This window comes from Pristis pectinata, chromosome 11 (assembly GCF_009764475.1).
Source record: "Pristis pectinata isolate sPriPec2 chromosome 11, sPriPec2.1.pri, whole genome shotgun sequence".
Lineage (NCBI taxonomy): Eukaryota > Metazoa > Chordata > Chondrichthyes > Rhinopristiformes > Pristidae > Pristis > Pristis pectinata.
Genome location: NC_067415.1, coordinates 88,226,646 through 88,247,579, shown reverse-complemented (window position 1 = coordinate 88,247,579; position 20,934 = coordinate 88,226,646). Strand labels below are relative to the sequence as shown.

Here is a 20,934-nt window from a genome sequence, read left to right as displayed (position 1 = left end):
TAATCCCTGTGGTTCTCCACTAATCACAGTCTGCCAACTTGAGAAAGATTTGTCTATTCCCATTCTTTGCATTTTGTCCAATAACTAATTCTCTATTCACATCTGTATATTACCCCCAATTCCGCACATTATCCTTGTTGACAAACCTCCTGTATGGGACCATATCAAAGGCCTTCCAAAAATTCCAATGGACCACTCATCATCCTGATCTATTCCATCAGTTACTGTACAGGATTCTGAGGCACAAGATGTATGTAATTTTTATAGTAATTTTCAACATCTTTGCATTGTACTGCTGCTGCAAAACTGTAAATTTCACATGATAATAAACCTGGTTCTGACATACATCTGGAAAGACAGGTTAATTAGGGGTAGTGTGTCTTTGTGCATGGGACATCATGTCTTATGAACTTGATTGAGTGTTTTGATGATGTGACCAAGAAAGTCTGAGGGCAGGGCAGTAGACATGGTTTATAATGGACTTCATTAAGGCCTTTGATAAAACTCCACATGGTAGGCTGCTCTGAAAGGTTAGGTCACAAGGAATCCAGGGAGAACTGGCTAATTCAATACATAATTGGTTTGATGGTAGAAAGCACAGAGCGATGGTGCAAGATTGTTTCTCAGACTGGAGGCCTGTGACTAGTGGTGTGCCTCAGGGGTCAGTGCTGGGACCATTGTTGTTTGTCATCTATATCACTGATTTGGATAAGAATGTACAATGCATGGCTAGTAAGTTTGCAGATGACACTAAAATCGGTGTTATAGTGGACAATGAAGGTGGTTATCAAAAATTACTCGGCTAATCAAGATTCGCCCTGTAAATGGGCAGAGGAATGGCAAATGGAGTTTAATTCAGATAAGTGCAAGATGCTGCATTTTGGAAAGTCAAGTCAAGTCCAGGTAAGATGTTCCACAGTGAATGGCGGGGCCTTGGGGAGTGTTGTAGAACAGAGGTACCTTGGAGTACAAGTACATGGTTCACTGAAAGTGGAGTCACAGGTAGACAGGGCAGTGAAGGTGGCTTTTGGCACACTGGCCTTGAGTCAGTGTATTGAGTATAAAAGTTGGGAAGTCATGGTGCAGTTGTACAGGATGCAGGTGAGACTGCACTTGGAGAACCATGTTCAGTTTTGGTTGCCCTGCTGTAGGAATGTTGTTATTAAACTGGAGAGAGTGCAGAAAAGATTTACAAGGATGTTGCCAGTACTCAAGGGACTGAACCACAGGGACAAGGACTGAACTACAGGGAGATATGGAGAAGTTAGACTAGCAACAACTTTATTCCTTGGAGCACAGGAGACAGAAGTGATCTTATAGAAGTGTATAAAATCATGAGGGGTACAGACAGTGAATGCACTTACTCTCTGCCCCCCCCCCCCCCCCCCCCCGAGTTGGGGAAATCAAGAACCTGAGGGCACGTTTAAGAGAAAGGAAAGATTGAATAGGAACTTGAGGGGCAACATTTTTTTTTAAAAAGAAACCACAATGGCTGGTATCTATGTGGAATGAGCTGCCAAAAATGGTCGAGACAGGTACAATAACAACTGTTAAACAGTTGGACAGGTATATGGATTGAAAAATTTAGAAGGCTATTGGCCAAACACTGGCAAATGGGACTAACTAGGATGGGGCACTTTGGTTGGCATGGACCAGTTAAGCCGAAGGGCCCATTTCTGTGGTGTACAACTTTATTGCTCTGGTCACATCCACAAATAATTTTCATTAATCAAACACATTTTTCCTCCTAAACACATGCTGACTTAAGTAAATCCCACTATTTAACATGTTCTATTATTAGATCTTTTATTATTATAGATGATCACATTTTCCCTACGACTAATCAGACCAATATGTCAGTAGTTTCCCACTTCTGAAGTTATGTGGTCAAATTTACTACCCTTTGATGCACAGGAACAACTCCAAATCAAAATACAGAATGCTGAACGATGACCATCATCTCTAAAGCCACTTCCTTTACAAAACTTAGGGATGTAGATCAGGTGTTGGGATTTCAGTTTAAGCTCACCAACTTGTTGCAAGTCATAGTTTTTGACTAATAGTTCCTCATTCTCTCTCGATCTGCTATTCTCCAATATATCCGGCTGGTTCATCTGTGTATCCTCAGTGGCTGCATACTGTTCTACACAGGAAGAGACTGATCTGGAACTCGCATGCTTTTCTCACTTAGAGTCATACAACATGAAAACAAGCCCTTCGGCCCAAATGATCTATGCTGACCAAGATTCTCATTTTAGCAGGCAAGTGGGACTAGCCTTTGGTCCATATCTCTCGAAACCTTTACTGTCCAAGTACCTTTTAAATGTTGTTAATACCTACCTCAAGCACTTCCTCTGGCAGCTCATTCCATATACAGACCACCATCTGGTGGAAAAAATTGCCCCTCAGGTTTCTATCGTCTCTCCGCTCTTACCTTAAACCCATGGCCTCTAGTTCTTGATTCCCTAACCCTAAAAAGACTGTGCATGTTCACCCTATGCTCAATTTTATACACCTTTATAAAATCACCCGCCATTCTGCAATGCTCTAATGAAAAGTACCGACCTGCTCAATCTCTCTCCATAACTCAGTATCTCGGGTCCCGGCAACATCCTTGTAAATCTCCTCAGCACTCTTCCCAGCTTAAATGACATCTTTCCTATAGCAGTGCGACCAAAACTGAACAACGTTCCAAATGTGGCCTTGCCAACATCTTGTACAAGTGAACATAACATCCCAACTTCTTTACCTGCCTGATGAAGGCCAGCATGCCAACAGCTTTCTTCATTACCCAGTCTACCTGCAGCACCACTTTCAGGGAATCATGTACTCCTAGATCGCCCGTTCCACAACACTTCCCAGGTCACTACCATTCACTCAAAGTCCTACCCTCATTTGTCTTCCCAATACACAACACCTCGCACTTATCTGAGTTAAACTCCATTTGCCATTCCTCAGCCTATTTACCCAGCTGATCAAGATCCTGCTGTAAATCCTGATATCCATCTTCACTGTCAACACCACCTGTAATCTGCAAACTTGCTAACCATGCCTTGCATATTCTCATCTAAATCATTAATATGGATGACAAATAGCAATGGGCCTAGCACTGAACCCTGGGGAACACCACCTCCAGTCCAAAAACCAACCTTTCACCATCACCCTCTGCTTCCTACCATCAAGCCAATTCTGCATCCAATTAGCTAGCTCTCCCTGGATCCCGTGTGATCTAATTTTCCATGGCAGCCAACCATGTGCAACCTTAATAGGGCTTACTGAAGTCCATAGAGACTACATCTACTACCCTGCCCTCATTGACCTTCTTGGTTACTTCAAGAAAATCTCAATTAGTGATAGATGATCTCCCACACAAAGCCATGACTATCCCTCATCAATCAGTCTTTCCAAATGCTTGTATATCCTAGCCCTCAGAATGCCCTCTGGTAACTTACCTACCACAGATGTTAGGCTTATTGGTCTATAGTTTCCAGGTTTTTCTTTGTACCCATTCCAAAATAAAGGCACAACGTTAGCCACCCTCCTGTCTTCTGACACTTCACCCATTGCTAATAATGTTGCATACACCTCAGCTCTACCTTCCTGCAGTGTTTTTGGATATACCCGATTAGGCCCTGGAGATGTATCTGTCGTCATATGCTTTAAGACATCCAGTACCTCCTCTGCTGTAATACAGACCATCCCCAAGACATCCATCATCTATCTCAAATTCTGATGTCCTTCTCCACAGTAACAAAAAAAGGAGAAATATTCACCTCACCCATCTTCCACACAAAGATGTTTACTTTGGTCTTTGAGGAGCCCTATTCTCTCTCTAGTTCCTCTTTTTCCCCTTAAAAGGCATAAAATCTCTTTGGATTCTCCTTAATCTTCTGTCAAAGCCATCTCATGCCCCCTTTTTGCCCTTCTGATTTCCTTTGAGTATATTCCTATATCCCCTCTACTCCTCCAGGGATTCACTTGATCCCAGCTGCCTGTACCTGACCCATGCCTCCTTTTTCCTGAGCAGACTCAATATCCCTCAAACCTGACTCCTACTAGCCTTACCCTTCACTCTAATAAGATGAAGAACTCTTGGTCTCACTTTTAAAAGACTCCCACTTTGCAGATGTCCCTTTGCCTGCAAACAACCAACTTCAATCAATTTTTGCAAGTTCCTGTCTAATACCATAAAAATTTGCCTTGTCCTAATTTAGACCTTGAATTTGTGGACCAGATCTGTCCCTGTCCACGACTATTAGAACTCTGGTCACTGGTCTCAAAGTGCATCCCCCACTGACATCTCAGTCACTTGTCCTCCCAAGAGCAAATCAAGCTTTGCCCTCTCCTTAGGCAATATATAGAAGGCCCTACTGAGGAAATACAAACTTAAATCCATTCCTTGTGATGGTTTCATCCATTGGCAAATGAAGCCCTCCGGTGATGGTGGAGTGATAACAAAGACAAGCAAGGATATGAATGGAAAGCTTTGACCGGATGGCTTTGATGTATGAGACTCTCAGAAGAGGCTGTCCGTACCCTTTTCAGTGGCAAAGCTGTTCTCATGACAAGGCGCTGGAGGGACTGCAGGGAAGGGCATAGAGGGCAGGGAGAGACTGGTTGATGCAGTCAGCTCGATATCCAACCTGTGACTGAAACTTGTTAAATTAACAAATCTAGGCAATGAAAATTTACATTAACTGAACTTAAATGTAATGTAATTGCTGCCTGACAAAATCCTTGCCAGGTATGCAAGACATCTAAAATTGGATGCAAGCTTGCATAATGCAATTTCAACATTGCGACACAAAGCAGGATCTGACTTTTGGGTGCAATTTCTGTTGTAAAGGTTGGTGAATATTGTGCTTTATTCTGTGTTGGGCACCATCATGTTGAGCCACATTGGATCAGTAATAAGAGAAAGGTCAATCGTAAACATTAACTCAGTTTCTCCTCTTTCCACAGATACTTCCTGCCCAGCTGGAAATTTCCAGGGCTTAGTTTTCGTTACAATCCAGCCAACGTTGGACTTGCTATCATTCATTCTCTTAAGAAGACTTCATTAACCACCTCATGACATATTCCTTGACAGAAAATACTCAGCTCAAACAGCAGCATACAACACCAGTCAATATGCATCACTTATGTCCTGACCAGATGCAAGAAGTGAAATGCTGTGTGAATGCATGCTAATCCAATATTTTCACCACACTTTCCCATGTAGTCAAGGAGATGTAATATCTACTTGTTAAAGCTTGTTCCTTCCCACCAAATGATTAAAATAGGTGAAGCAGTAAATCACTTGCAGTTCTTAAAATCCACAGTATTTTCTTCAATGCTCATGCTATGGTCTCTTCTACTTTCAAGAAGCCAAATGTAGACTGGATGACATTCAGTCTCCAGGGTGCACTGAGCTTTCAGTTGCTTCTCACTTCTATTCTCCATCCTACTTTGACCTCTGTGGAACAATACAGGACACCAAGTTGGAGCAGCAGCACCCCACCTTCCATCTAGACATGTAGAAATTTCAGAATTCAACAGTTTCAGGGAACTCACTTTTTTTCATTTGGCCAGTCCTGCTCCATAATTATCCATATGTAGTATTAACTTAGTTCTTCTTCTCTCCAGGCACTGCCTGATATGCTGGGCATGTCTAATACTCTGTCTGGTCTCAAATCACTACAACAGTCCTGACTTCTTTTCACAGCTTTTACATGTCCCTTTGTTTTCACTCAGACTTTCCTCCTTATTCTGTAATAGACAGCTTCACAAATGGTATTTCACTATGGCGAGCCTGGCCTCACCCTATGCAGATATTCTTTTTGTCTTGTCTATTCCTCCCCAGTCTTCTCTGCAATATGAAATGATGCAATTTTCCCTTTCCTCGTCCCAATGAAGGATGTTTGACCTGAAACCTCATTCATTTCTTTCTGCAGATGCTGACCCGCTGACTGCTTCCCACAATTGTTTTTATTTCAAGCTTCCTAATGGTTGGCAAGAACAACAACTTGATGAAGCCCTCCTTGAAAATGCTGGGCAAATCTCAAATACAATTTAAGAATGAAGCATTTGAATGAACTCTGTGCAGCTTATGTCCCATGTTACTATACGGACTGGTTTGATGAGCAAGTCATAACTGATAAAAAAAATTAAGATCACATATATACAACTCATCAATTGTGAATCAAAGATATTAGATAAACTGTAATATGAAAATAACTGTCCATAACAAAATTGAAAGCCAAGTTAAAATGAAGCTTTGGGAAATGAAGAATGCATGACAAGCAGTCACAGCAATTGAATGACAGTGTCTGCAAGTCAAAGTACCAAACTGTTTCAGCTTAATCACATCCTTCATATGGTGTAGTGACCACAATTGTACACAATCCAAATGCAGTCTAATGAATGTTTTGTACGACTGTAACAAGACACCCCAACTCTTGTGTTCAATGCCACGGCCAATGAAGACAAGCCACGTGCCTTCTTCACCACCTTGTTTACCTGCATTGCCACTTTCAGGGAATGTACTTGTCTCGCTAGGTCTCTGTCCTACAACACTCCACAGGGCCCTGCCATTCACTAACGTCCTGTCCTGGTTTAACTTCAAATCCAACACCTTACACTTTTTGTTTTTGAGTTGAATCGATCTGTCATTTCTTTGCCTACTTTCCCTAGTTGATTTAGATTCTGTTGAAACCTTAGACAACCACCTTCACTGTCCACCATACCAACAATGTTGGTATCATCTGCAAACTTGTTAATCATGCCACCTACATTGTCATCCAAATCAATGATATATGACAAACAGGAGACCCAGCACCAATCTCTGCAGCACATCACAGGTGGCAGGCCTCCAATCTGGAAAAACAACCCTCCACCACCAGCTGCTGCTTCCTACCAATAGAAAATCAATTAGCTCCTTGAATCTGATTTGCCATTCTCACCTGCCTGTAACCTCAACTCTATTCCCGATTAGCCAGCAAGCTTTCACACCCTTCCTTATCAAGGAGGATATTTTCCAATGCCCATTAAAGGAACAGAATTCTAAAGAAGCTCAACGCACAACATCCCTATGTGAAATGGGCAATCTCTCACTATCTAAAATAGTGATCCTAATTTTATTGGAGATCTTTGGATCATAAGGCCTACCACAACGATAAAGAAATGGAGAGCAGGTGCAAAGGACAGTGTTACATTAACACTGTTGTTCTAGACTTTGTGGATCACCTTGAAAAAACTGAAAGGAAAGAGTCAGCATAGCACCTGTACTGTCAACATGCAGACCTACCAGCATGTGTGCTTTTGTATTTGCAGATCACGGATTGGCCTCATTCAAAAAACGTTCAGATGAACAAGATCCATCTTGTCAACAGCTCAGTTTGTGAAAGACCACAGTGCATTTTCACAAACCTTTGAAGGTAACCACGCAAAATGAGGTGGTTGAGAAAGTACATGGAAGAGTTGGCTTTTTAAAACAGGGATACTAATAAAATATCAAGAGGTCCTGTTGTAGATTTAAAAGTATTGTCAGATTGCAGCTAGAGTGTTGTATCTATTTCCGGCACCCACATTCCAGGAAGGATATGATACACTGATAATCTACATCCCAGAATTTTATAAGAGCTGGCAACAGAAATAATAGATGCTCTGTATCATTTTCCAAAGTTCAATGAATTCTGGAATCGTTCCTGCAGATTGGACAATAGCAAATGTGGCTCCACTATTTAAGAAAGGGGAGAGAAAACAAAAGTACAGAATTGTTAGCCTAACATCAGTGGTAAGGAAGTACTGGAACCTGTAACAGAACACCTTTCTGTGCAAAAAAAACCCAATAGGACTAAGTAGAGTCAGCATGGTTTTATGAAAGGAAAGTGGTGTTCAACAAACCTGAACTTAGAGGACATGATTGAATAGACAAAGAGGAACCAGTAGATGTGGTTATTTAGATTTGCAGAAAGCTTTTGATAAGTTCATCACAGATGATTGGTCACAAGGTTAGCGCACATAGAATCAGAAGTAATACACTGACATGGATTGAGGAATAGTTACCAGAGTGGGAATAAACAGATCCTTCTCAGGTTGGTAGTGTATGAGATTAATGGGATGCCACAGGTATTGGTGTTTGAGCCTCAGACATTCACAATATACATGTATCAGCTCTATAGCTGAGGAAACTTACTAATCATACCTCCTACATTTACATCCCAATTGTTATATACAGCATAACACACAGCAAGGGTCTAAGCACCAGTCCCTGCTGAACACCACTCTCACAAGATTCTGCTTACAAAAACAACCCTCAACCATCACCCTCTGCCTCCTATTACCAAGCCAGTTTGCCAAACTGCCCTGGATCCCATGAACTCTTACCTTTTGATTAGTCTCTCATGTTGTACCTTGTCAAAGGCCTTACTGAAGTCCATGTAGGCTACACTCATTGACACACTTAGAAGCCTCTTTGAAAAATGTAAACAAATCAGATAGGATCTCTCCTTAAAGCTATGCTGACTGCCCTCAATTAATCCTACCTCCCTGAGTACAATCCTGTTCCTCAATTTTTTTTTCAATAATTTCACTTCCACTGATGTTAGACTTGCAAAAGCCAAAGAGTTTCCACTGTCAGTAGTTTAAACCGGGACTTGGCAACCCAAACAGTGGGAAACATCTATGCAAACCATTAAATTGTAAAGGCGACAGTCCAGGTCATTCAGAAAAAGAAAACAGTGCTTTTAATTAAGAAGGTACAGTTTGCACTTTATGCTCGGAGGTCAAACATTTCCATGTCAGGCAGCATAAATCCTAAACTGCATTAGCTGGTCCCTTATGCCCACCTATCATATAGGATCTGCAGACAAAAGATACTGCACATGCTGGAATCTGGAACAAAAACAAACAATGCTGGAAAAACTCAGCAGGTCAAGCAGCATCTGGAGGCAAAAGGTACAAGTCAATGTTTCAGGTTGAGACCCTGCCTCTTAGGTGGAACCACATGGGGAGGAGATTATGATTAGATCAACCCAGGTGGAGGGGGAGTAGAAGAGGTGAACAAATGGAAAAGAAAACTAGGACAGGTGAGTACATGTGGGAGAAGAACGAGGAGTGTGGTAGTATCTGACATTGGAAAATTCAGTGTTCGTACCATATGAGATCTGGGACCTGGCAAAAAGTGAGTGTTGGGGATGGGCAGATGGAGTCAAGTACTTGGCTCAAGTCTTCCACTGGAACTCCATAGCAATCCCCCAGATCATTCTTTTTAAGAAGTGTTTCATGTTGAACACACATTATCAATCTCTTTCACTAAATGTTGGGAACCACACATATAATCTTAAAGATCCTGTGAGGTGGTTGAAAATTCACCTCGTAGGTGATATTATTATACTTCAGACAGCAGGACATTTTATGACCTGTTTAACACCAGTGATTATTTCAAAGAATCCTCTACAGAGTTGCAATGTTTTAGTCATTGTGCATTTTCAAGGCAGAGGTCAATAGACTTTTGGGTTGAAGAGAATCAAGAGATACAAGAAAGCAAATTTTTTGCAGAGGATCAGCATGATTCTATTAAATGCTGAAGCAGACTTGACATGCTTTGGGGCAAGTCTTGCTCAGTTTCAAGTTGGAAGGTGGCTCAAAAGCAGTATAAACACTGGCATGAACTGGCTGGGCTGAAAGGGCCCGAGTCAATATCCTTTACCTATAACGTAGAATTTGTTCTGATTAAATCGTGCACAAAACGGTCATTGAAAGAAATAAGCCACTGTAATTCAAGAATAAAACAGAAAATACACAAGTAGCAAATCAGTTGGCATCTGTAAGGGAGGAAAAGCAATCAACTTGTCAGGTCTGTGACCTTTCACCAGAATTGGAAATATTGAGATAAAGTCTTTTAAAATTGTAGAGAAGGTGGGAAAGTCAATTATGGAATCAGCCAAACTCACCCATGCTGACCAAGGTGCCTTCCTGAGCTAGTCCCATTTGCCTGTATTTGGGCCACATCCCTCTAAATCTTTCCTATCTATAAACCTGTCCAAATGTCTTTTAAACACTAATTGTACCCACCTCTAACACTTCCTCTGGCAGCTTGTTTCATATATTCACCACTGTGTGAAAAACCCACTCAAGTCTCATTTAAATCTTCCCCCTATCACCTCAAACTTTTGCCCTCTAATTTTAGATTCCTCTACCCTGGGAAAAAGACTGTGACCATCCACCTTATCTATGCTCCTTCTGATTTTATAAACCGTCAAGTCACCCCAAGCCGCCTCCATCCTAACCTATTTGGTTTCTCTGGAAAGACCCCTGATGAGATTCAGAGTTGGAAAACAAAACATTATGCAGGTGCTGCGATTAGCTTCAGGATAACATTAAACATTAGTTAGGGCACAACCAGAGGACTTGTATCAATTTTGGTTGCCAGATTTTAGGAAGGATACACATGTACTAGAGTGTGCACAGAGGAGATTCAGTACAATATTACCTTGGGTAGAGCATTTCAGTTATGAGGAAAGACTGGATTTGTTCACCTTGGAGCAGAGAAGGTGGAGGGGGGGCTGATTGAGGTATACAAAATTATGAAGGGTATGAATATGGTAGACACTGAGATAGTGAAAAACTTTTCCCCTTAGCAGAGGGGTCTATAACAATAGGACACAGGTTTAAGTTAAGGTGCAGGAGATTTAGAGGAGCTTTGATTAAGAGTTTTTTTTCACTCAGTGGATGGTTCTTAGGGTGCAGGTCCGTAACTCCCTGAACAGGGCAACACAAGTACTTATGGTGGTAAATGCAACATATGACATGCTTGCCTTTATTAGTTAGGACATTGAGTACAAGAGTCAGCAAGAAAAACACTGATGCTGGAGGAACTCAGCAGACCAGGCAGCATCCATGCAGAAAAGCAGGCGGTTAACATTTCAGGTCAGGACCCTTCTTCAGGACTGAAGATAGGAAAAAGGGGAAGCCCAATATGAAAGAAAAGCAGAGCAGTGATAGGTGGACAAAAAAAAAGGGTAAGTGGGAGGAACAGCACCTCATTTTCCGTCTTGGAATGTTGCAGCTTAACGGCATGAACATTGAATTCTCCCACAATTCACACCCCCCCACCCCCCCACCATGCTTCTTCTCTCTTCCCTCTCCCAGCTTCTTCTTGCTACCCTTTTTCCCTTTCACTCCTTACCTTTGACCCATCCCCCAGTGGATCTGCTCTCCCCTCCTCCCCTGCACCTGCCTATCACTATATCTTACTTGCATCTACCCATTACCACCTTGTGCCCACCCCACCTCCCCTCTTTTGTCCACCTATCACTGTCTTTCTTTTCTCTCCTATACATTGGGCTTCCCCTTTTTCCTAACTTCAGTCCTGAAGAAGGGTCCTGACCCAAAACATTGACTGCCTGCTTTTCTGCATGGATGCTGCCTGGCCTGCCGAGTTCCTCCAGCATTAGCGTTTTTCATCTAGATTCCAGCATCTGCAGTCCTTTGTTTCACAAGAGTCAGGAAGTTGTGTTGCAGTCATAAAACTTCAGTTAGGGCACACAAAGTATTGTGCGCAGTTCTGGTTGACCTATTACAGGAAAGATGTGGAAGCTTTGGAAAGGGTGCAGAAGAGGGTCACCAGTATGCTGCCTGGATTAGAGTATATCATCTATTTAGGGAGAGGTTGGACAAACTGATTCTTTTCTCTGGAGTGTTGGATGCTGAGGGGAGACTTAATAGAAATTTATAAAATTATGAGAGGCATAGATAGGGTAGGAGACAGAATCTGAATCAGTCGGAATCTTCTTCAATTACAAATGTCAAATACTTGAGAGTATACCTTTAAGGTGAGAAGGGGAAAGTTTAAAGGAGATGTACGGAGCAAGTTTTTTTTTAAATATATACACACACACACAGAGAGCTTGACAGGTGCCTGGAATATACTGCCATGGGTGGTAGTGGAAGCAGACACGATAGTAGTGTTTGAGGGGCATTTAGACAGGGACATGAATGGAGAGAATAGGAGGGATGTGGATCTTGTGCAGCCAGATGGGATTAGTTAATTTGGCATCATGTTTGGCACAAGCATCATTGGTGAAGGACCTCTTCCTGTGCTGTACTGTTCTGTGGTTGAAATCTGAATGAGTGCCTAAGGTGTATAAAGCAGGCAGGTATTCTATGCATTTAACTACTAATACAGGCACATACACAGTGGGCCACAGAGCACGTCTCATGGTGTATGACCTCTCCATGAAAGAATAAAAGATTGGTAGATCTTTTATCACGGCCTGGATCAGGTATATGCAAGAACACTGTGGGAAGCTAGAGAAGAAATTGCAGGAGCCCTGGCTGAGATACATGCACATTGTTAGTGACAGGTGAAGTGCTGAAAGACTAGAGAGTGGCTAATGTTGTGTCTTTTATTTAAGGGCTGCAAAGAAAAACCTGGGAATTATAGACCAGCAAGTCTAACATCTGTGGTAGGCAAGTTACTAGTAGGAGATTCTGGAGAGATAAGATAAGATATACAAGCACTTGGAAGGATGGGGGTTGATGAGGGATAGTTACCATGGCTTTGTGCGTGGGAGATCACGTCTCAGGAATTTGATTGTGTTTTTTTTTCCAAGTAACACAAAGGGTCACTGAAGGCATGGCAGTAGACATGCTCTATACGGACTTCAGATAAGGTTCTGCATGGTGGCCCACCATGGAAAGTTAGACCACATGGGATCCAGGAGGAGGTAGCTAATTGGATACAGAATTGGCTTGATGGTAGGAATAAGAGGGTGATTTTGGAAGGTTGCTTTTTTGGACTGGAGGCCTGTAACTAGTGGTGTTCCCCAGGGATCAGTGCTGGACCCATTGCTGTTAGATATCCATATCAATGATTTGGATGAGAATGTATAATGTGTGCTTATAAGTTTGCAGATGACACTAAAATAGGTGCTGTTTTTGACAGTGAAGATGGTTATCAGGAGTTGACCAGGGGGGAAAGTGGGCTGACGGATGACAAATTGGGTTTAATTTGGATAAGTGTGATGTGTTGCATTTTAGGAAGACAAATGAGGGTAGGACTTTCACAGTGAATGGTAGGGCTCTGGGGAATGTTGTAGAACAGAGGGATCTAGAATTGTAAGTACATGGTTCCCTGAAAGTGGTGTCACAGGTAGATAGGGTGATGAAGGCAGCTTTTGGCATGCTGGCCTTCATCAGGCAGGGCACTGAGTATGGAAATTGGGATGTCATATTGCAATTGTACAAAATGTTGGTGAGGCCACATTTGGAATATTGTGTTCAGTTGTGGTCACCCTGCTTTAGGAAAGATGCCATTAAATTGGATAGAGTGCAGAGGAGATTTACAAGCATGTTGCTGGAACTCAAGGGATTGATTTATGGAGAGAGGTTTAAGCAGGTTAAGACTTTTTCATTGGAGTGCAGGAGAATGAGGGGTGACCTTAGGAAGTGTATGAAGTGACAAGGGGCATAGATGGGGTGAATGTGCAGTCTTTTTCCCAGGGTTGGGAATCAAGAACTAGAGGGCATTGGTTTAAGGTGAGAAAGGAGAGATTTAATAAGAACCCAAGGGGCAACTTTTTCCACCCAGAACGTGCTCAATATACAAAATGAGCTGCCAGAGAAAGTGGTTGAGGCAGGTACATTAACATTTAAAAAAGTACTTGGACAGATACTTGGATAAGAAGTAGAGGAAAATGGGCAAAACACAGGAATAGCTTAGATGAGGATCTTGGTTGGGACGGACCAGCTGGGCTAAAGGGCCCGTTTTTGTGCTGTATGACTCTAGAAAGGAAGGTCTATGGTTAGGTGAAAGGCAGCTGATATTAAATGATAAGAGGGATGGCAGTGGAAAGTACAAAATAATTATCTGGAATTACCAAACGAATTTGGAAAAATGCTGAAAATTTAAAAATGTGGAATGACTAATTATCCAAAAATGTTGATCTTGAAGTTCAGTCCAGAGTGCTGTGGTGTACTAGTCAGAAGAGCTGAAACAGTGTAGAAGTGTAAAAGAGCTCACTGTGGGATTAAGGTGGCAAGTTGAAGAGCTAAGCAACTGGAATTTCCAAGTCACTACTACGACTGCATGGTTCCTCAAAGTGATCACTCAATCTGCTTTCAGTATTCTCAGCAAAGATGAAACAACTGTCAGCCATGAAGCCCGTTTACCAAACTGAGGGAAGCACATCACAGCTCTGTGTGGAAAGTGTTTGGAGGCATTTCCAAGGGAAAATTGCCAAGGAAGTGTACTTGGATATTGGTGGAGATGGAAAAGTGAACCCATGTGTCCCAGAGGGAATATTCCCTTTTAAATGCTGTCAGACAGCTGTACGTGGCATTGGTATCACAAACTCGATGGGTAATGGTGCAGAAATTGAGGACGAAGGATCGAAAGCAACATTTTGCTTTTGTTTTGCTGCAGTTCAATGACATTCCAAAGAAATTGCAATTCAACATCTCACTTATCTCCAACTGATTATGAATCACTTTCTTACCTGTTCCACCATTCCAACAGGTGCATCAATAAAATCAATTTCTGCATCGCTGTAAAAGCTCTGTCCATTGGAAATAGAGTGTGACACATGCACATGGCCATCAATACAGCACTCAATAAACTCCATGTTATTCTCTGTCAAGGTTCCCGTTTTATCTGTGAAAATATATTCAACCTGTAATGGAAACAAAAAACAAATCATCAAAATCAGGATTAGAATCTGCCATGAATACAGTCATTATCAAGCCACTAGTTTAGCACAGCAGTGTACAAGATCTGGTCCATGGAATGTTTCTGCTTGATTGATTGCAGAATGATAAAAGCAAGAACATGTTTTATTATAATTAAATTTAATCTCACTACGGAAAAGATCTCTAATCTTGTCTGGCTGACATGTCAGTAGATTTTGACAGATGGTTCTTCTAGTGGGAAACCTAGAACTTGCGAGCATAATTTCAAATGGGGAGGGGGGGGTGGGTGGGGGGGTCATCCATAGAGGGGCACATGGCCTTATCCTGCTTTGATTTCTTATTTCTGCTATTACATATCTACAATCAGAGTTTAATCTAATTTCCTGATCTACTTTAGCTAAAGTCTCTCCATAACTACATAATTGCCATTTAAGACCCTAGTTTCAGACCCAAGTCTGTCACTCTTAACTGGAATGTGAAATTCTATCATGTTATATTCATTTTTCTCCATAGGATCCTCTGCTGTGAGATCATAAATTAATCCCCTTGCATTATACATGACCAGGTTCTTCTTTTTGATTCAAAGTATTGTTCCAGGAAACTTTCATCTTCCAGATGAACTTGATCAATTTAATTTGTTCAGTCTATGAGATAATGTAATAAATTATTATCTTGTACATTATCTTAAGTTTAGCCACTATGAAAACCTATACAACATTCCACCAGCAAAGTCTTCCTTTTATTATTTCTCATCTCCACTCAAACTAATTTTAGCTCCTGATTTTCTGACCAAAGATTATTTCACACTATTGTTTGAATGTCATTTTATCATCAAAGTTCACTAAACTCTATTCTGCCAACCCTTCCAAAACATCAATTACTCTGGAATATTCAGTTCCTAGCTTTGATCACCTTGCAACCATTAGAATTTAACCCTGACAAAATGCGAGATCTTGCACTTTGGGAAGTCAAATAGGGGTCAGACATATACAGTAAATGGTGGAGCACAAAGGAAAATGTTGGTGAACAGAAACCAAAAGTGACAACAATAGGGTGGTGAAAATTGCATACAGCATGCTTGCCTTCATAGGCTAGGGCATAGAAAATAAGAGTGAGATGTTATATTGCAACTTTAGGCTGCACTTGGAGTATTGTGCGTAGTTCTGGTTGCCACACCGAAGAAAGCATATGATTGCACTGGAGAGTGCAGAGAAGATTCACCAGGATGTTGCTTGGATTGCAGGACTTTAGTTATGGGAAGGGACTGGACAGCCTGGGTTTATTTTCCCTGGAGCAGAGGCTGAGGGGTGAACTGATAAAAACATGCAAGATTATGAGAGGCATTGATAGGAAAGATGGTCCAAATCTTCTTCCCACAGTAGGAGTATCAAAAGCAAGAGGGCAGAGGTTTAAGTTGAGAGGAAGGAGTGTTAAAGGGGATCTGATGGGAAAAGATTTAAGGGGACAAAAGTAAATGATCTCCGGAGCACACTGCTAGAGGTGGTGGTAGAATAATTACTACATTTAAGAAGCATTTAGACAGACACTTAAATAGGCAAGGCAGAGATGGATAAGGTCCGAATAGAGGCAAATGGGAATAGACTAGATGGGAAAATGGGTGGCATGGATGTGAGCCAAAAAGGACCAGTTTCTATGATGTACGGCTTTATGACTTTGCCTTTTTAATGGCTTTTAAATCATAACCATTTATCTAAAGTTTGTACTATCAACTCGTTTGCGTTCTTATGAATGCTTTGTTCAGTCAGATAAAGAACATTAATTAAACTTTGATATTTTACCACTTAAACCCCACTTGTTGCTACACTCTCGTTGTCACACAGTCCATTCCTCATTCTGCTCATCACTACCAATGTCACTGCACTTGAAAATTCCAAATTTTCCCTTACCCAAGCATTACACACACAAACACATTTAAAGCACGTCTCATGTTCCACTTTAGAACCATAGAAAAGTACAGCACAGAAAACAGGCCATTTGGCCCTTCTAGTCTGTGCCGAAACATTATTCTGCTAGTCCCATTTACCTGCCCCCATCCCATACCCCTCCAGACCTCTTTCGTCCATGTATCTATCGAATTTACTCTTAAAAGTTAAAACCGAGCCCGCATTTACCACATCAGATGGTAGCCCATTCCACACTCCCACCACTCTGAGTGAAGAAGTTCCCTCTAATATTCCCCCTAAACCTTTCCCCTTTCACCCTAAAGCCATGTCCTCTCGTACTTATCTCTCCTAATCTAGGTGGAAAGAGCCTACTTGCATTAACTCTGTCTATGCCCCTCATCATTTTGTAAACCTCTGTCATATCTCCCCTCATTCTTCTCTGCTCCAAGGAATAAACTCCTAACATGCTCAACCTTTCCCTATAACTCAACTCCTGAAGACCCGGCAACATTCTAGTAAATCTCCTCTGCACGCTTTCAATCTTACTGACATCTTTCCTGTAGTTCGGCGACAATCTTGATTTGCCCATGTGAAAGTGGCACTTCAGCATACCTCAATAATGCATATTTTAGATATGTCGGACATGGAATTTGCAAACAGCACTAGTCATAGAATTAAGAAACACAAGGGAATGCAGATGTTGAAATTGGAGCAAAAAAAAAAACAGCTGTAGAAACTCAATGGGTCTAGCAGCACCATGGAGGGAAAGGGATGGTCAACATCTGGGGTCAGAATCAGGACAGTGTGTGTCAAGGGGACACAGTATAAAGAGATGAGAGGGAAGGTGAAGACAGGGGCTGGTAGGTGATAGGTGGAATCAGGCAAAGTGGGGAATGAAGGGCAGATAGAGTCACATTGGAGGGGTGAGGAAGGAAAGGGGAGGGGGAAAAGTTAGAAACACATACTGGGGGGAAAAAAAAAGTTAGTCATACAACACAAAAACACGACAGACACAGTGGGCTCGTTTTCTGTGCTGTATAAGTTATTTTTGCCTTTTTTTTTTGCATTTGACCCATATCCCCAAAACCTTTCAATCCATGAACCTGTCCATGAGTTATAAGTGTACCCACCTGTACCAGACAGCTCATTCCATACACCTTCCGTACTATGTGGAAGAATATGCTCCTCAGGTTCCTTTTAAATCTTTCCCCTCAACCTTAAATCTGGGCCCCTCATGATTTTAGAAATCTTTACGAGGTCACCCTTCAGCCTCCTTTGCTGCAGGGAAAATAATCCCCAGCCTATGCAGTCTCTCCTTCTATCTCAAGCACTGCAGTCCCAGCAACATCCCTGTGAATCTTTTGGTAAATTATATTAGTAAATTGGTTTATTATTGTCACATATACCAAAGTACAGTGAAAAACTTTTGCAATGCCATCAACACACATTTCATTACAACAGTGCATTGAGGTAGTACAAGGGAAAACAATAACAGAATGCAGAATATAGTGTTACAGTTACAGAGAAAGTGCTGTGCAGGCAAACAGTAAAGGTGCAAGGCCACAATGGGGTAGATTGTGAGGTCAAGAGTCTATCTTATCATACAACAGCACCATTCAATAGTCTTAGAACAGCAGGATAGAAGCCATCCTCAAGTCTGGTGGTACATGCTTTCAGACTTTTGTATCCTCTGCCCAATGGGAAGGGGGAGAAGAGAAAATGTCTAGGGTGGGTGGGGTCTTTGATTATGTTGGCTACTTTACTGTGGCAGCGAGAAGTGTCGACAGTGCACCCTCTCTAGCTTACTCACATCCTTCCTATAGTATGGCAACCAGAACAATATTCCAGGTGTAGTCTCACATGACATCACATCTCTTGTACTCAAGAGTTATAGACGTTGGAGAGTGTGAGGTCAGAAATTAGAAACGAGCACTGGAAAAGTCTGGAGCTGATAAAGATAAGAGGCCTGTAGGAACAGATGCGCTGAGGAAGAGGTGGCACTATTTGTTAGGCAAGACTATTAAAGATCGCAGGAAGACAGACACTAGATACAAATGAGGTATTGAATGGTGAAACAGTGGGGTTTCAAACTTACTTCTTTTATCATGTACAAAGCTAGAATGTAGTTTGAGCTTGAATACGACAGTTAAGAAGAGCCTGGTTCAGCAAAAGACAATGGTCACACAAAGACCATAATTCAGGGCAAGGTTAAGAAGACTGCACCAGGAATTAAAGACATTTAGAGCTTGACCAATATTGAATGGATATTGAACAGTGCTTTCTCTCATTCATTTTGGGGAAAAAAATCCAACAGAAACTAGACTGTTAATAAACTCTGGCATGTCTATTTAAATCAAAACACAAAGTGTCAGTTATCTGGTTAGGCATGGTCAAAATAAAACACGTTGTTTCAACTGTATGGCCCTCAGAAAATTATCCAGATGTGTTCACCTGGCTGTCTCTGCAACAATGTTGAGAGTCTTTGGTGTGGAATAATCAGCTTGTGGCAGTCTTGCCAGCATTCTTTCAGATCACTGAATCCTAGAAATAGTTTTTATTTAAATTTCTTAATACAACTATCCCTCACACTTTTCTCCTCAATCCCTGCTTCCCTTAACTGATCTCCCTCCCACCCAAATCACCAGTGCCTCCGACTACCACTCTCCTACCTGTTCCTTTTCTCACATCTCAACCCTCCTAGGGTTTCCCATAGGTGGGGAGTCAGTCATCCAAATCTTTTCAATAGCAAGGCCACAGCTGTAGCTTGCTGGCATTGTGCAATTTTGGATGAGTTCTAGGCTAAATCTGAGCTCAACACCTGTCTCAAACAAAACTTTCCACTGTCATATGTTTTGTTTTAAAAATCAACCAACCTGCCCCAATTCTTCGTTCAGATCTGATGTATTCACTGTTGGTCCCTCACAAACTTCATCATCAAACATTTCCTCATCCCAAGTAATGAAGTAGGAGCCCAAGAACTTTTGCATTTCCACAGTGACGTACATGGAGACTGGAATGATGTAATTGAACAGAACCATGAAGGCCAGAAAATCTGTAAACGATGACAAGAACTAGAAAGAAACAGAAGGAAAACTCAGAAATTTGCATCTCTGTTAAATTTTTTTTATAACTTTTATATGCAAAAGCTTTCAAACTTGAGGATTGCTATCAACCCTTAGGAAATCTGGTTATTAATTCAAAAGACAATACTGCAATGTAACTATAATGCAAAATCATTACATATAAAAATAATATAGGACTTCAAGATGATTACATTAAATCTGATAAGGAGCTTGTTTTGGTGTATTAACACGTTTAACAAATAACGAACAACCCCACTTCCACTCCCAGCATTATTACAACACACTCCTTTACCCACCCTCCATTGATTTCTTTGCCATGGCTCCCGACATGCCAATCAATTGGCTGTGTCTGCCAAGTCAAATTAATGGATGTCAACCAAGCCTCCACTCCCATGCTCAAGGTGGTGGATGGATGGGGGCTCCAATGTTCTACATTATTGGAGTATCCCAACAGAAGATTGATCCTCACTTCCTCTGGACCCTTTCTTCCCTGTCCTCAGGCCACACCAGCTGACATGCTCAAGTCACAGACACATTTTTTTCTTTTAATTTCTTTATTTTTTTTTAGGATGTAAGCATTTATTACTCAACTCAAACTGCTTGTGCGAATGCGAGACTGAGCCACTTTCTTGTACATCATGTTGCTGCTGTATAAAACTTTGGTTAGGTCATATCTGGAGAATTGTGTGCAACTGTTCTCCACACTACAGAAAGGATGTGGAAGCTTTGTGGAGGGTGTAGAAGAAGAGGCTGTTGCCAGGATTGGAGTACATTAGCTACAAGGTTGGACAAAATTGGATTGTTCTGGACCATTCGAGGCTGAGAGATGACATGATAGAAGTATAAAAAGTTATCAGAGGCATAGATAAGGTAGATTGAGTCTTTTCCACAGGGTAGAAATGTCAAATACTAAAGGGCAAGGGTTTAAAGTGATAGGAGGAAAGCTTAAAGGAGGTATGAAAGGGATTTCTTTTATTATTATTTAAAGAACAGAGTGGTAGGTGCCTGGAACATGCTGCCACACGAGGTGGTATAAGCAGATACAAAAAGAACATTAAAGAGGCATTTAGACAAATGAATAGGCCAGGGGATCAATTCTGATTCAATGAGGAGTGCAGAAGGGCATGCCATGAAAAACAGGGGTACTCAAATGTGTTGCCAACCTGAAGCTGCAACACAGAATTGTATGCTTGCGTAACTTGAGAAACCGTATTGCAATCACACATCCAACAGACGAGTCAAGAGTACAGGAAGGAGATAGAGCACCTATTGGCATG

The 20,934-nt window shown here is 41.6% G+C and overlaps 1 protein-coding gene across 1 annotated transcript in view; it reads right to left on the bottom strand.

Annotated features, from left to right (window-relative positions):
- atp11a (ATPase phospholipid transporting 11A) overlaps positions 1-20,934 on the bottom strand; it is a 205,217-nt gene that overhangs the window by 117,567 nt on the left and 66,716 nt on the right. Inside the window, 2 exon segments of the mRNA XM_052025948.1 lie at positions 14,481-14,654; positions 19,448-19,645. Of these exon segments, the coding sequence (XP_051881908.1) occupies positions 14,481-14,654; positions 19,448-19,645 (372 nt within the window).